Source organism: Oenanthe melanoleuca, unplaced genomic scaffold, assembly GCF_029582105.1.
Source record: "Oenanthe melanoleuca isolate GR-GAL-2019-014 unplaced genomic scaffold, OMel1.0 S017, whole genome shotgun sequence".
Taxonomy (NCBI): Eukaryota; Metazoa; Chordata; class Aves; order Passeriformes; family Muscicapidae; genus Oenanthe; species Oenanthe melanoleuca.
The window spans coordinates 92,273-107,695 of record NW_026612666.1 but is presented as its reverse complement, the minus strand read 5'-3'; the positions used below and the strand labels follow the sequence as shown (position 1 = coordinate 107,695).

General features: G+C 55.8%; 1 protein-coding gene across 1 annotated transcript; it reads left to right on the top strand.

Annotated features, from left to right (window-relative positions):
- Positions 1–1,469: 1,469 nt before the first annotated feature.
- Positions 1,470–13,914, top strand: CLU (clusterin). Its single transcript, XM_056515634.1, is given in 10 exon segments — positions 1,470–1,511; positions 1,590–1,753; positions 3,995–4,143; positions 6,382–6,552; positions 9,617–9,813; positions 9,815–10,008; positions 11,529–11,642; positions 13,107–13,333; positions 13,505–13,686; positions 13,763–13,914. Coding segments are annotated over 10 exon segments (1,443 nt in total). The 5' UTR covers positions 1,470–1,473; the 3' UTR covers positions 13,770–13,914.
- Positions 13,915–15,423: the final 1,509 nt, after the last annotated feature.

Sequence of the window (15,423 nt, the reverse complement as noted above, 5' to 3'; positions counted from 1 at the left end):
GGTGGGGGAATTTGGGAATTGCACAATCCCGGGGCGGGCGGGGCTCCCACGGGGGGGGGGAGGGGGGGAAGGGATGGATCCGGGGGGTCCCGATCCTGGGGGGGTCCCGATCCTGGGGGTCCCGCCCCCCCCATTCCGTGTCCGTCTGTCCATCCCCTCCCCTCCCCCACCCGGGAATTCCAGCCGCGGTCACCCCGGGGGGGGGGCGGGGCGGGGCACTGCCTGACCCCCCCCAGTGCCCAGGGACCCCCCAAAACTCCCCCAGACACCTCCCGGACCCCCCCAGTGCCCAGGGACCCCCCAAACCCCCCCAGAGACCCCCCCAGACACCCCCAGTCCTCTCCAGACCCCCCCATTGCCCAGGGACCCCCCAAAACTCCCCCAGATCCCCCCTGGAACCCAGAGACCCCCCCAAACCCCTCCAGATCTCCCCAGTACCCCCCCCTAAACCCCCCCATTGCCCAGGGACCCCCCAAAACCCCCCAAATTACCCCCCAAACCCCCCCAGACTCCCCCAAACCGCGCCCCTCCCCCCGGCGCTGGCCCGGCCCTTTCCCGAAATCCCGCGGGGATTTTGTTTTTGTTTTTGTTTTTTTTTTTTTTTTTTTTTTTTTTTTTTTTTTTTTTTTTTGGGGGGGTTGGGGTGGGGGGGAGGGGAGGGGGATGACTCAGAGTCCCGTGTTCGGGTGGGGGAGGGGCGGGGCCGGCCCTGACCCCCCCCCCGTGTCCCCCCGGTGACCCCCCCGCAGGGACCGTGGCGCTGTCGCTGTCACTGTCGCTGTCACTGTCACTGTCACTGTCACTGTCACTGTCACTGTCACTCCCCAAAACCCCCGAAATCCAAACCCGGGACCCCCCAAACCCCCCAAAATGAGACCCCGTGACCCCCCCTGTCCCCCCCGTGCCCCCTGCAGGGACCGTGGCTCTGTCACTGTCCCCTATCCCCTGTCCCTGTCACCCCCTGTCCCTGTCCCCTGTCCCTGTCCCCCTCCCTGTCCCCTGTCCCCTGTCCCTGTCCCTTATCCCTGTCCCTGTCCCTGTCCCCATCGTCCCTGTCCTATCCCTGTCCTTCCCTGTCCCTTATCCCTGTCCCTGTCCCTGTCCCTTATCCCTGCCCCTTATCCCTGTCCCTGTCCCCTGTCCCTGTCCCTGTCCCTTATCCCTGTCCCTGTCCCTGTCCCTTATCCCTGCCCCTTATCCCTGTCCCTTGTCCCTGTCCCTGTCCCTTATCCCTGTCCCTGTCCCTGTCCCTGTCACTGTCCCTGTCCCTTATCCCTGTCCCTGTCCCTGTCCCTGTCCCTGTCGCTGTCCCTGTCCCTGTCCCTGTCCCTGTCCCTTATCCCTGTCCCTTATCCCTGTCCCTTATCCCTGTCCCCTATCCCTGTCCCTGTCCCTGTCCCTGTCCCTTATCCCTGTCCCTTATCCCTGTCCCTGTCCCTGTCCCTGTCACGGTCCCCTCTGTCCCACAGGACCATGGCGCTGTCGCTGTCGCTGTCCCTGTCCCTGTCCCTGTCCCTGTCCCCTCTGTCCCACAGGACCATGGCGCTGTCACTGTCCCTGTCCCTGTCCCTGTCCCCTCTGTCCCACAGGACCATGGCGCTGTCACTGTCCCTGTCCCTGTCACTGTCCCCTCTGTCCCACAGGACCATGGCGCTGTCGCTGTCGCTGTCGCTGTCGCTGTCGCTGTCGCTGCTCGGGGTGCTGCTGGCCTGGGGGGGGGCGGGGGCGCTGGTGCCGCCCTCGCAGCTCAAAGGTGGGGGCGGGGCTCCGGGTTTGGGGTGGGGAGGGGCGGGTCACGGGGTCTCGTTTTGGGGTCACGGGGTCTCATTTTGGGGTCACGGGGTCTCATTTTGGGGGTCACGGGGTCTCATTTTGGGGTGGGCGGGGTCTCATTTTGGGGGGTCACGTGGTCTCATTTTGGGGGTCACGGGGCCTCATTTTGGGGGTCACGGGGTCTCATTTTGGGGGTCACGGGGTCTCATTTTGGGGTGCGGGGGTTTTAATTTTTGGGGGTCACGTGGTCTCATTTTGGGGGTACGGGTTTGAATTTTGGGGGGTCACGGGGTCTCATTTTGGGGTGGGCGGGTTTGAATTTTTGGGTGGTCACGTGGTCTCATTTTGGGGTGCGCGGGTTTGAATTTTTGGGGTCACGGGGTCTCATTTTGGGGTGCGGGTTTGAATTTTTGGGTGGTCACGTGGTCTCATTTTGGGGGTACGGGTTTGAATTTTTGGAGGTCACGTGGTCTCATTTTGGGGGTGAGGGTTTGAATTTTTGGGGGTCACGGGGTCTCATTTTGGGGTGGGCGGGTTTGAATTTTTGGGGTTACGGGGTCTCATTTTGGGGAGGTTTTTTGGGGGGAGCTGGGATGCAGGGGGGAGGGGCAGGTTTTCATTTTGGGGAGCGGGCTGGAATCATCCCTGGGATGGGATAACGGGATAATTAACGGGATAATTAATGTGATAATTAACGCGATAATTAACGGGATAACAGGATAATTAACGGGATAATGGGATGGGGACACACACAGTTACACCTGAGGCGTATTTGACAATTTTCTCCCATGTTCTCCCCAATTCCCCCCAATTTCTCCCCATTTTTCCCCATCTTTCCCCCTTTTTTTCCCATTTCCCCCAATTTCCCCCGTGTTTTCCCTTCCTTTCCCCCTTTCCCCTCTTTTTCTCATCCTCCCCCCTCTTTTCCCTTTTTCCCTTCTTTTCCCTCCCTTTTTCTCCTCCTTCCCTCTCTTTTCCTTCTTTTTTCTCCCCCTTTTCCCCAATTTTTCCTGAATTTCCCCCAAATTTCCCCCCATATGTCCCCATCTTTTCCCTCAATTTCCCCCCACATTTCCCCCCAATTTCCCCCAATGTTCCCCCAATTTCCTCCCCATTTTTCCCCAATGTTACCCCACACTTCCCCCTATTCCTCCCCAATTTTCCCCCAATTTCCCCCAATTCCCCCATCTTTTCCCTCAAATTTCCCCCTTCTCCCAATTTTCCCCCAATATTCCCTCAATATTCCCCCAATATTCCCCCATGTTCCCCCCCATTTCCCCCCATTCCCCTTCAATTTTTCCCCCCAATTTCCCCCATGTTTTCCCATTTCCCTCAATCTTCCCTCCAATTTTCCCCCAAATCTCCCCCAATCTTCTCCCAATGTTCCCCCAATTTCCCCCATTTTTCCCCAATTTTCTCCCATTCCCCCATCTTTTCCCTCAAATTTTCCCCTTCTCCCAATTTCCTCCCAACTTCCCCCAATCTTCCCCCAACGTTCCCCCCATGTTCCCCCCCATTTCCCCCATTCCCCTTCAATTTTCCCCCCAATTCTCCCCAATTTCCCCCCAATCTTCCCTCCATTCTTCCCCCAATTTCCCCAATTTTTCCCCAATTTTCTCCCCATTCCCCCCTAATTTCCCCCGTCTTTTCCCTCAAATTTCCCCCTTCTCCCAATTTCCCCCTTCTCCCAATTTCCCCCTTCTCCCAATTTCCCCCCAACTTCCCCCCAATCTTCCCTCAATCTTCCCCCAATATTCCCCCAATATTCCCCCATGTTCCCCCCAATTTCCCCTCCAATTTCCCCCCAATCTTCCCCCAATTTCCCCCCATTTTTCCCCAATTTTCTCCCATTCCCCCCCAATTTCCCCATCTTTTCCCTCAAATTTCCCCTTCTCCCAATTTCCCCCCAATTTCTCCCCAATCTTCCCTCAATCTTCCCCCAATATTCCCCCTATGTTCCCCCCCATTTCCCTTCAATTCTCCCTCCAATTTCCCCCCAATCTTCCCCCAATTTCCCCAATTTTTCCCCAATTTTCTCCCCATTCCCCCCAATTCCTCCCATCTTTTCCCTCAAATTTCCCCCTTCTCCCAATTTCCCCCCAATTTCGTCCCAACTTCCCCAATCTTGTCCCGTGTTCCCCCCCATGTTCCCCCAATTTCCCCGTGATGTTCCCCCCGCGTTTTCCCGCCCCTGTTCCCGAATTCCCGTTTCCCTCTCCAGAGCTGTCGGAGGCGGGCAGCCGCCGGATCGACGCGGAGCTGGCGCGGGCGCTGCGGGGCGTGGGCCGGATGAAATCCCTGATGGAGCAGAGCGGGCGCGAGCGGCGGGAGCTGCTGACGGCGCTGCAGGACACGCGGGAACACCGCGAGGTGGGAATGACGGGAATAACGGGAATAATGGGATATGGGATATGGGATATGGGATATGGGAGCTGCTGACGGCGCTGCAGGACACGCGGGAACGCCGCGAGGTGGGAAGGATGGGAATAATCGGAATAACGGGAATAACGGGAATGACGAGCATGACGGGATATGGGAATAATGGGATATGGGAATAACGGGATATGGGATATGGGAATAACGGGGTATGGGATATGGGATATGGGATATGGGAATAACGGGGTATGGGATATGGGAAATAACGGGATATGGGATATGGGATATGGGATATGGGGTGTGGGAGCTGCTGACGGCGCTGCAGGACACGCGGGAACACCGCGAGGTGGGAATGACGGGAATGACGGGAATAACGGGATAGGGGGTATGGGATGGGAATAACTGGATATGGGATATGGGATATGGGATATGGGATATGGGAGCTGATGACGGCGCTGCAGGACACGCGGGAGCACCGCGAGGTGGGAATGATGGGAATAATCGGAATAACGGGAATGACGGGAATAAGGGGAATGACGGGAACAACGGGATATGGGATATGGGAATAATGGGGTATGGGATATGGGATATGGGATATGGGAATAATGGGGTATGGGATATGGGATATGGGATATGAGAATAATGGGGTATGGGATATGGGATATGGGATATGAGAATAATGGGAATAACGGGAATAATGGGAACGGGAACAGGAATAAATGGGATTTTGATCGAGATTGGGATTGGGATTGGGATCAGGATTGGGATGTGACATCATCATGGGTATCCCGGGCGTCCTGGGAGAGCGGAATTCCCTTGGGATGGTGGGATCACTCCTTGGGTGGTGGGAAAACTCCACGGGATGGAGGGAAAGCTCCACAGGATGGTGGGATCACTCCTTGGGTGGGGAACGAGGAATGGGATCGGGAACAGGGATTGGAATGGGAATGGAGATGGGAATGGAGAACTTGGATGGGTAGTGGGACAGACTGGGATTCGGAATGGGAATAGGGATGGGAATCGGGATGGGCATAATGGGAATTGGGACTGGAGGTGGGGATAATGGGGAAGGGGAATGGGGAATGGGGAATGGACTGGGAATGGGAATGGGACTGGGATGGACTCGGAATTGGGATGGACTGGAAGCAGGAATGAGAATGGGATCGGGAAAGGGAATGGGGAATGCCATCCTGGGAATGGGACTGGAACTGGGAATGGGATGGACTGGGAGTGGAATTGGGATGGGCTGGGAATGGGGAATGCCATCCTGGGAACGGTGTGTCCTGGGAGTCTGGGAATGCTGTGTCAGGGTTCAGAGTGTCCCGGGAACTGGGAATGCTGTGTCAGGATGGGAGTGTCCTGGGAACAGGGATTGTTATCCGGGGAAGTGGGAATGCTGTGTCAGGGATCGGATATCCTGGGAATGGAGATGCTGTGTCAGGGGTCGGTGTGTCCCGGGAGCTGGGAATGCTGTGTCAGGGATCGGATGTCCTGGGAACAGGGGTTGTTATCCCGGGAATTGGGAATGCTGTGTCAGGGCTGACGCGGGAATGGGGGAATGCCGTGCTTGGGGTCGGGAATGCCGAGCCGGGACTTTGGGAATGCCGTGCTGGGAATCGCTGCCTCCCGGGACTCTGGGAATGCCGTGCGGGAATCAGCGGCTGCCAGGATTCTGGGAATGCCGGGTCGGGAGTTGCTGTGTCCCGAGATTCTGGGGATGCCATGCCGGGGATCGGGGTATCCCAGGATTCTGGGAATGCCGTGCGGGACTCGGTCACTCCTGGGACTTTGGGAATGCAGTACCGGGACCTGCTGTGTCCCAGGACTTTGGGAATGCTGTACCGGGACCTGCTGTGTCCCAGGACTTTGGGAATGCTGTACCGGGACCTGCTGTGCCCCAGGACTTTGGGAATGCCGTGCTGGGAATTGCTGTCTCTCGGGACTCTGGGAATGCCGAGCCCGGTCTCGGCCGCTCCCTGGGAATGCTGTACCGGGAATTGCTGTGATCCGGGTCTCGGGAATTGCTGTGATCCACGTCTCGGGAATGCCGAGCCGGGACTCTGGGAATGCCGAGCCCGGTCTCGGGAATGTCGTACCGGGAATTGCTGTGTCCCGGGTCTCGGGAATGCCGAGGCGGGTCCCGGGAATGCCGAGGCGGGTCTTGGGAATGCCGAGGCGGGTCCTGGGAATGCCGAGCCGGGTCTGGGGGCTGACGGGCGGCATTCCCGGCAGGAAGCGGTGCGGCTGGCGCGGCAGAAGGAGCAGGAGCTGTCGGAGCGCGGCGAGCGCTGCAACGCGTCGGTGCTGGAGCTGTGGGAGCGCTGCAAGCCCTGCCTGCGGCAGCGCTGCCTGCGCTTCTACTCCCGCACCTGCCACAGCGGCGCCGCGCTGGTGGGCCGGCAGGTGAGACCGGGAAACGGCGGGGAAACAACCGGGAAACGGCGGGGAAACAACCGGGAAATAGCGGGGAAATAGTGGGGAAACAGGGGGAAATAATGGGGAAACGGTGGGGGAATAGTGGGGAAATAATGGGGAAATAACAGGGAAATAGTGGGGAAAAATGGGGAAATAGTGGAGAAATAATGGGGAAATAACGGGGAAATTGTGGGGGAAAATGGGAAAATGAAGGGGAATTAGTGGGGAAATAACAGGAAATAATGCGAAAATGAAGGGGAAACAGTGGGGAGATAAGGGGAGAACAGTGGGGAAATAATGGGGGAACAGTGGGGAAATAATGGGGAAATAGTGGGAAAATAATGGGGAAATAGTGGGGAAATAGAGGGGAAATAATGGGGAAATAACAGGGAAATAATGGGGAAATAACAGGGAAATAATGGGGAAATAGTGGGGAAATAATGGGGAAATAACAGGGAAATAACGGGGAAATAATGGATGGGGAAATAATGGGGAAATAATGGGGAAATGGGAAAATAATGGGGGAATAGTGGGAGAAGAGTGGGGAAGTAATGGAGGATCAATGGGGAAATAGTGGGGAAATAATGGGGAAGTAATGGGGAAATAATGGGGAAATAACAGGAAATAATGAGGAAATAATGGGGAATAAAAGGGAACTATTGGGGAAATAGTGGGGAAGTAATGGGGAAATAATGAGGAAATAATGGGGAATAAAAGGGAACTATTGGGGAAATAGTGGGGAAGTAATGGGGAAATAATAGGGAAGTAATGGGAAACAGTGGGGGAAATAATGGGGAAATAAAGGGAAAATAATGGGGAAATAACCAGAAACAGGGGAAATGACAGGAGAACAGCAGAGAAATAACAGGGAAATAATGGGAAAATAACAGGGAAATAATAGGGAAATAAAGGGGAAATAACTGGAAACAGTAGGGAAATAATGGGAGAACAGCGGGGAAATAATGGGGAAACAGCAGGGAAATAACAGGGAAATAATGGGGAAATAATGGGGAACAGTGGGGAAACAATGGGAAAAACCCAGGAAAAACCTGGGAAAACAATGGGAAACTGTGGGGATTGGGGATTTTCCTGCTCCTGTCCCCATTAGCCAGAGGGTGAAGGGCCCAGGGACACTGGGAAAAGGGGATTGGAGCAGATCCCGTTCCCATTCCTGTTAGCCAGGGGGTCAGGGGCTGAGAGACACTGGGATACTGGGAAGAGGGGGAATTCAGCCTCATCCTGATCCCATCCCCAGTAACTGGAAAACTGTCAGCTGAGGGATCCCACAGGGGTACCAGGAAAGGGGGGATTTTCCCTGATCCCATTCCTAGAGGGTCTCTGAGTGAGGGATCCCACAGGGATACCAGGAAAGGGGGGATTTTCCCTGATCCCATTCCTAGAGGGTCTCTGAGTGAGGTGTCCCACAGGGGTACCAGGAAAGGGGGGATTTTCCCTGATCCCATTCCCAGAGGGTCTCCAAGTGAGGGATCCCACAGGGATACCAGGAAAGGGGGGATTTTTCCCAGTCCCATTCCCTGAGGTTTGGCAGGTGAGGGATCCCACAGGAATACGAGGAAAGGGGGGGATTTTTCCCAGATCCCATTCCCATAGTGTCTCCAGGTGAGGGATCCCCAGGAAAGAGGAGATTTTAATCCCATTCCCAGAGATTTGGCAGCTGAGGGATCCCACACCATTCCGGGATACTGGGAACAGCCGGATCTAATTTCTAATCCCATTCCCAAGGGTTTGGCATCTGATCAATCACTCTGGGATGCTGGGAATGGTCGGATCCTGTTTCTGATCCCATTCCCAAGGTTTTGGCAGCCGAGCCATCCCACACCACTCTGGGATACTGGGAATGGCCAGATCCCATTTCCAATCCCATTCCCAGAGATTTGGCAGGTGACGGATCCCACACCACTCAGGGATACCAGGATCCCATTTCTGATCCTATTCCCAAGGATTTGGCAGCTGATCAGTCCCACACCATTCCAGGATACTGGGAACAGCCAGATCCCATTTCTGATCCCATTCCCGAGGGTTTGGCAGGTGATCAATCCCACACCACTCTGGGATGCCGGGAACGGCCGGATCCCATTTCTGATCCCATTCCCAAAGATTTGGCAGCTGAGTGATCCTACAGCTCTCCAGGGTATTGGGAGGGGTCAGATCCCATTTCTGATCCCATTCCCAAGGGTTTGGCAGCCGAGCCATCCCACACCATTCTGGGATACTGGGAATGGCCGGATCCCATTTCTGATCCCATTCCCAGAGATTTGGCGGTTGAGCAATCCCACACCATTCTGAGATACTGGGAACAACCAGATCCTGTTTCCGATCCCATTCCTGAGGGTTTGGCAGCTGAGCCATCCCACACCACTCCGGGATGCCGGGAACGGCCGGATCCCGTTCCCAATCCCGTTCCCAGAGGTTTGGCAGCTGACAGATCCCACACCACTCAGGGATACCAGGATCCCATTTCTGATCCCATTCCCAGAGACTTGGCAGGTGGTGGATCCCACACTGCTCCGGGATGCTGGGAACAGCCGGATCCTGCTTCCGATCCCATTCCCAGAGATTTGGCAGCTGAGCCATCCCACACCACTCTGGGATATCAGGAATGACCAGATCCCGTTTCTGATCCCATTCCCGAGGGTTTGGCAGGTGATCAATCCCACACCACTCTGGGATGCTGGGAATGGTTGAATCCCATTTCTGATCCCATTCCCAAAGGTTTGGCAGCTGATCAATCCTACACCACTCTGGGATGCTGGGAACGGTTGAATCCCATTTCTGATCCCATTCCCAAGGGTTTGGCAGCTGAGCCATCCCACACCACTCTGGGATATCAGGAATGGCCGGATCCCATTTCTGATCCCATTCCCAAGGTTTTGGCAGGTGATCAATCCCACACCACTCTGGGATGCCAGGAACGGTCGGATCCCGTTTCCAATCCCATTCCCGAGGGTTTGGCAGCTGAGCCATCCCACACCACTCCGGGATGCCGGGAACGGCCGGATCCCGTTCCCGATCCCGTTCCCGCTCCCTGCAGCTGGAGGAATTCCTGAACCACTCGTCTCCCGTCTCCATCTGGGTGGACGGCGAGCGCCTGGACTCGCTGCTGGAGCGCGACGAGCGGCAGGAGCGGCAGCTGGAGGAGCTGGAGGAGCGCTTCGGGATGCTGGAGGACGGGATCGACGGGATTTACCGGGACAGCGCGCTGCTCCAGGGCCGCCTCCACCCCTTTTTTCCAGGCGCCCTTCGGCGGGTTCCGCGGGGCGCCGCGGCCGCGCTTCCCGCGCCGCTCCCGCCGCTTTTCCGGGGATCTCTTCCCGCTTTTCCCGAGCCCCCACGGCGGCTTCCAGCAGCTCTTCCAGCCGCTCTTCCACATGACCCAGCGCATGCTGGAGGGCGCCCACGGCAGCTGGGAGCTTCCCTTGGGAGGTAACGGGGAGGGATCGGGATTTTGGGTGGGTTTTTTTGGGATAAGATTCCCGGGAAATCTTGGAGCGTCTGAGGATGAGCGCGATCCTGGTGTGGGAATTCCCGTGGAAACGTGGGGATCGCGAGCTCCGCTGGGATTTTGGGATTTGCCACACTGCAATCCTGGCTGCCATCATGAGAATGGGTTTTTTTGGGAATGTTGGAGGTGGATTTTTTGGGAATGTTGAAGTGTTAGGGTTTTGGGGAATATTGCAGGCTTTTCTTTTGGGAATGTTGGAGGTGTTTGGGTTTTTCTGGGAATGCTGCTGATGGTTTTTTTGGGGGAATGTTGCAGGTGTTTGGGTTTTTCTGGGAATGCTGCTGGTGGATTTTTCGGGAATGTTGAAGTGTTAGGGGTTTTGGGGAATATTGCAGGCTTTTCTTTTGGGAATGTTGCAGGTGTTTGGGTTTTTCTGGGAATGCTGCTGGTGGATTTTTCGGGAATGTTGAAGTGTTAGGGTTTTTGGGGAATATTGCAGGCTTTTCTTTTGGGAATGTTGCAAGTGTTGGGTTTTTCTGGGAATGCTGCTGGTGGATTTTTCGGGAATGTTGAAGTGTTAGGGTTTTTGGGGAATATTGCAGGCTTTTCTTTTGGGAATGTTGGAGGTGTTTGGTTTTTCTGGGAATGCTGCTGGTGGATTTTTCGGGAATGTTGAAGTGTTAGGGTTTTGGGGAATATTGCAGGCTTTTCTTATTGGGAATGTTGCAAGTGTTGGGTTTTTCTGGGAATGCTGCTGATGGTTTTTTTGGAGGAATGTTGCAGGTGTTTGGTTTTTCTGGGAATGCTGCTGGTGGATTTTTTGAGAATGTTGAAGTGTTTCGGTTTTTTGGGAATATTGCAAGGTTTTCTGTTTTCTTTTGGGAATGTTGCAGCTGTTTGTGTTTTTGGAGAGTGTTGTAGGGTGGGATTTTTTTGGGATTACTGCAGGTGTTTGGGTTTTTTTGGGATTGCTGCTGATGGATTTTTGGTGTTTGTTTCTTTCGGGGGGATTGCTGCCGATGTTTTTCCAATGTTTGTTTTTGTCGGGTTTTCTGCCAATTTTTTTTTTTTTTTTTTTTTTTTTTTTGGGACTCCTGCCGATGTTTTTTTGGTGTTTGTTTTTTTTTTCAGGGATTGCTGCCGATGTTTTTCCAATGTTTGGGGTTTTTTGGGATTGCTGCTGGTGTTTTTGGGGTGTTTGTGGTTTTTTTGGGGATTGCTGCCAACGTTTCTTTGGTGCTTGTTGATTTTTGGGATTTTTGCCGGTGTTTTTGGGGTGTCTGTGGTTTTTTTGGGATTGCTGCCGGTGTTTCTTTAGTGTTTGTTTGTTTTTGGGATTGCTGTCCATGTTTTTTTTGGGAATGTTGCAGCCGGTGCCGTCACCGTCTGCCGACGCAGCCCTGGGGGACGGGAGGGGCCCAAATTCCAAGGAAAACGATTTTTGGTGGCACCGGGGGTGGGGGGGATTTGGGGAGCTGAGGCCGGCCCGGAATTCCCGCAGAATCCCGGAATTTCAGCGATGACCGGATGGTTTGCCGGGAGATCCGGCGGAACTCGGCCGGCTGCCTGCGGATGAGGGATGAGTGCGAGCAGTGCCGGGAGATCCTGGCGCTCGGTGAGGCGGGAATAGCGGGAATGACGGGAATAATGGGAATGACGGGAATGACAGGGATGAGGATGGGGATGGGAATGGGGAGTGGGAGTGAGAATGGGAATGGGAATGAAAAACGGAAAAAGAATGGGGATGGGAATGGGAATGGGGATGGGAATGGGAATGGGAATGGGGATGGGAATGAGAATGGGGATGGGGATGGGGATGGGGATGGGGATGGGGATGGGGATGGGAATTGGGATGGGATGGGAATAATGGGGATGGGAATGGGAATGGGAATGAGAATGGGGATGGGAATGGGAATGGGAATGGGAATGGGAATGGGTATGAGGATAATGGGAAGAATGGGAAGAATGGGAAGAATGGAAGAATGGGAATGGAAGAATGGGGATGGGGATGGGGATGGGAATGGGGAATGGGAATGGGGATGGAATGGGGAACATGAATGGGAATGGGAATACTGGGAATGGGAATGAGAATGGCAATGGAAATGGGGATGGGGATGGGAATGGGAATGGAAATGAAGATGGAAGAATGTGGATGGAATTGGGAATGGGACAGGGACAGGAGTCACAATTTGGAGTTTGGGGTGCATGGGGAGGGGTTGGGGATTTGGGGTGCAAGGGCTCCATCCCTGGAGGAGTTTTGGGATCCATCCCTGGAGGAGATTTGGGGTCCATCCCAGGAGGAGTTTTGGGATCCATCCCTGGAGGAGATTTGGGGTCCATCCCGGGGGATGTTTTGGGATCCATCCCTGGAGGAGTTTTGGGATTCATCCCAGGGGTTTTTTGGGGTCCATCCCAGGGATGATTGGGGTCCATGCATTTGGGTGAGGGGGATTTGGGATGCAGGAATGTCCTGGGGGGCAAGGGCTCCATCCATGGGAGTGTTTTGGGGTGCAAGGGGTGCATTTTGGAGTCTGGAGGGATGGGATGGGATGGGATGGGATGGGATGGGATACAGGGATGGGATACAGGGATGATGGGATGGGATGGGATGGGATGGGATGATGGGATGGGATGGATGGGATACAGGGATGGGATACAGGGATGGGATACAGGGATGGGATACAGGGATGGGATACAGGGATGGGAAGGAACGGAACGGAACGGAATGGAATGGAATGGAATGAATGGAATGGGATCCATGGGATGGGATCCATGGGATGGACGGGATCCATGGGATGGGATCCATGGGATGGACGGGATCTATGGGACGGGATCCATGGGATGGGATCCATGGGACAGGATCCATGGGATGGGATCCATGGGATGGGATCCATGGGATGGGATCTATGGGACGGGATCCATGGCATGGTATCCATGGGATGGACAGGATCCATGGGATGGATGGGATCCATGGGATGGGATCCATGGGACGGGATCCATGGGATGGACGGGATCCATGGGATGGACGGGATCCATGGGCCGAGCCCCCAGGGCCGTGCTGACCCCGTCCCTGCCCCAGACTGCGGGCAGGAGGACCCGTCCCAGCAGGAGCTGCGGGAGCAGCTGGAGGACGCCGTGCGCGTGGCCGAGCGCTTCGCGCGCCGCTACGATTCCCTGCTGCGGGAGTTCCAGGAGGACATGCTCAACACCTCGGGGCTCCTGGACCAGCTGAACCGCCAGTTCGGCTGGGTGTCCCGCCTGGCCAACTACTCCCTGGGGCCCGACGGCTTCCTGCAGGTCACCACGGTGAGCGAGCGCGGGGCGAAAGTGGGACAGAGGCACAGAGAGCCCTTTGTGCTCCGGCCGGGAATCTCCGGGAGCGGATGCGGGACGGGAGCCAGGCTCGGGGGCCTGCCTGGGGCTCTCCCGCGGCCGGCCCGGCGCTGTCCCGGTGGCGATCCCGCGCTGCGCTCCCAGGTGCTGTCCAAGGCTCCGGACCCGCAGGAGCCGTCGGCGCCGCCGGACACGCAGGTGACGGTGCAGCTCTTCGACTCGGAGCCGCTGGAGCTCACCGTGCCCGGGGACATCCCCTGGGACCACCCCAAGTTCATGGATGTCGTGGCCGAGCAGGCGCTCCGGCACTTCAAGGAGAACGCTGTGTGAGTCCGGCTCCTTCCCAAAAATCCCCCCCCGTGGGATAACTCCGGGCTCATCCCGCTTTTCCCCCGTTCCCAGAGAGTAGCCGGGCGATCCCGCTGCTGCCGCCCCTCCGGATCCCCCTTCCAGGGGGGAATCGTCACCGCACTGGCACCTCTCCCCTCCTGACCCTTCCTGCTGCCGGGGCCCTGCGGGGCCCCACGGGGAAAATAAAGGTAGAGTTGAACATCCCTGGACCTGCTTCCGGAGTTTTTGGGACAATCCTGAGGGGAAAAGGAGGAAAACGGCCTCGGATTTGTCAGTGTGGGATTGTGGAAATGAGGAATCAGGATCTGTGTCCCCAAATCTGATCCTGCAGGAGCCCCCCCGGCTTTGGGGTCTGTCCCCATCATTTGGGGACACAGATCCCAGTGCCAGGGCCTGTCCCAATCCTTTGGGGACACAGATCCCAGTGCCAGGGCCTGTCCCAATCCATGGGGACACAGATCCCAGTGCCAGGGCCTGTCCCTATCATTTGGGGACACAGATCCCAGTGCCAGGGCCTGTCCCCATCCCATGGACACAGATCCCAGTGCCAGGGCCTGTCCCCATCCCATGGACACAGATCCCAGTGCCAGGGCCTGTCCCATCATTTGGGGACACAGATCCCAGTGCCAGGGCCTGTCCCCATCCCATTTGGGGACACAGATCCCAGTGCCAGGGCCTGTCCCCATCCCATGGACACAGATCAGGAACATTCCTGAGAGTAAATCCTGCTGGGAACACCTTGGGAGACAATCTTTGTCCTGCCCCATCCCTGAGATTTCCCAAATTTCCACAGGATAACCCCCAGAGACCCCCATGGAATGAGCTGGGGGCAGAGGGGCTTTATTGGTAACACGAATTTGGGAGTGGGTGGATCCAGCCCCAATCCCACCCCAAACCCATCCCAAGTTTTTGGGAATGGTGCAGAGGCTCCAATCTCCTGGGGGATCTGGCTGTGGGTCTGTATCCCACCGGGAAAAGCTGGCACAGCCTCTGCACCCCTCACCACCATTTCCTACAGGGAGAATTCCCAGTCCCAATCCCCGGGATGCACATCCCAATTAACACTGACATTCCCTGCTGGAAGAATTCCCAGTCCCAATCTTTGGGATGCACATCCCAATTAACACTGACATTCCCTGCTGGAAGAATTCCCAGTCCCAATCTTTGGGATGCACATCCCAATTAACACTGACATTCCCTGAGGGAGAATTCCCAGTCCCAATCTTCGGGATGCACATCCCAATTAACACTGACATTCCCTGAGGGGAGAATTCCCAGTCCCAATCCCCGGGATGCACATCCCAATTAACACTGACATTCCCTGAGGGGAGAATTCCCAGTCCCAATATTCGGGATGCACATCCCAATTAACACTGACATTCCCTGAGGGGAGAATTCCCAGTCCCAATATTCGGGATGCACATCCCAATTAACACTGACATTCCCTGCTGGGAGAATTCCCAGTCCCAATCTTTGGGATGCACATCCCAATTAACACTGACATTCCCTGAGGGGAGAATTCCCAGTCCCAATCCCCGGGATGCACATCCCAATTAACACTGACATTCCCTGCTGGAAGAATTCCCAGTCCCAATCTTCGGGATGCACATCCCAATTAACACTGACATTCCCTGAGGGGAGAATTCCCAGTCCCAATCCCTGGGATGCACATCCCAATTAACACTGACATTCCCTGAGGGGAGAATTCCCAG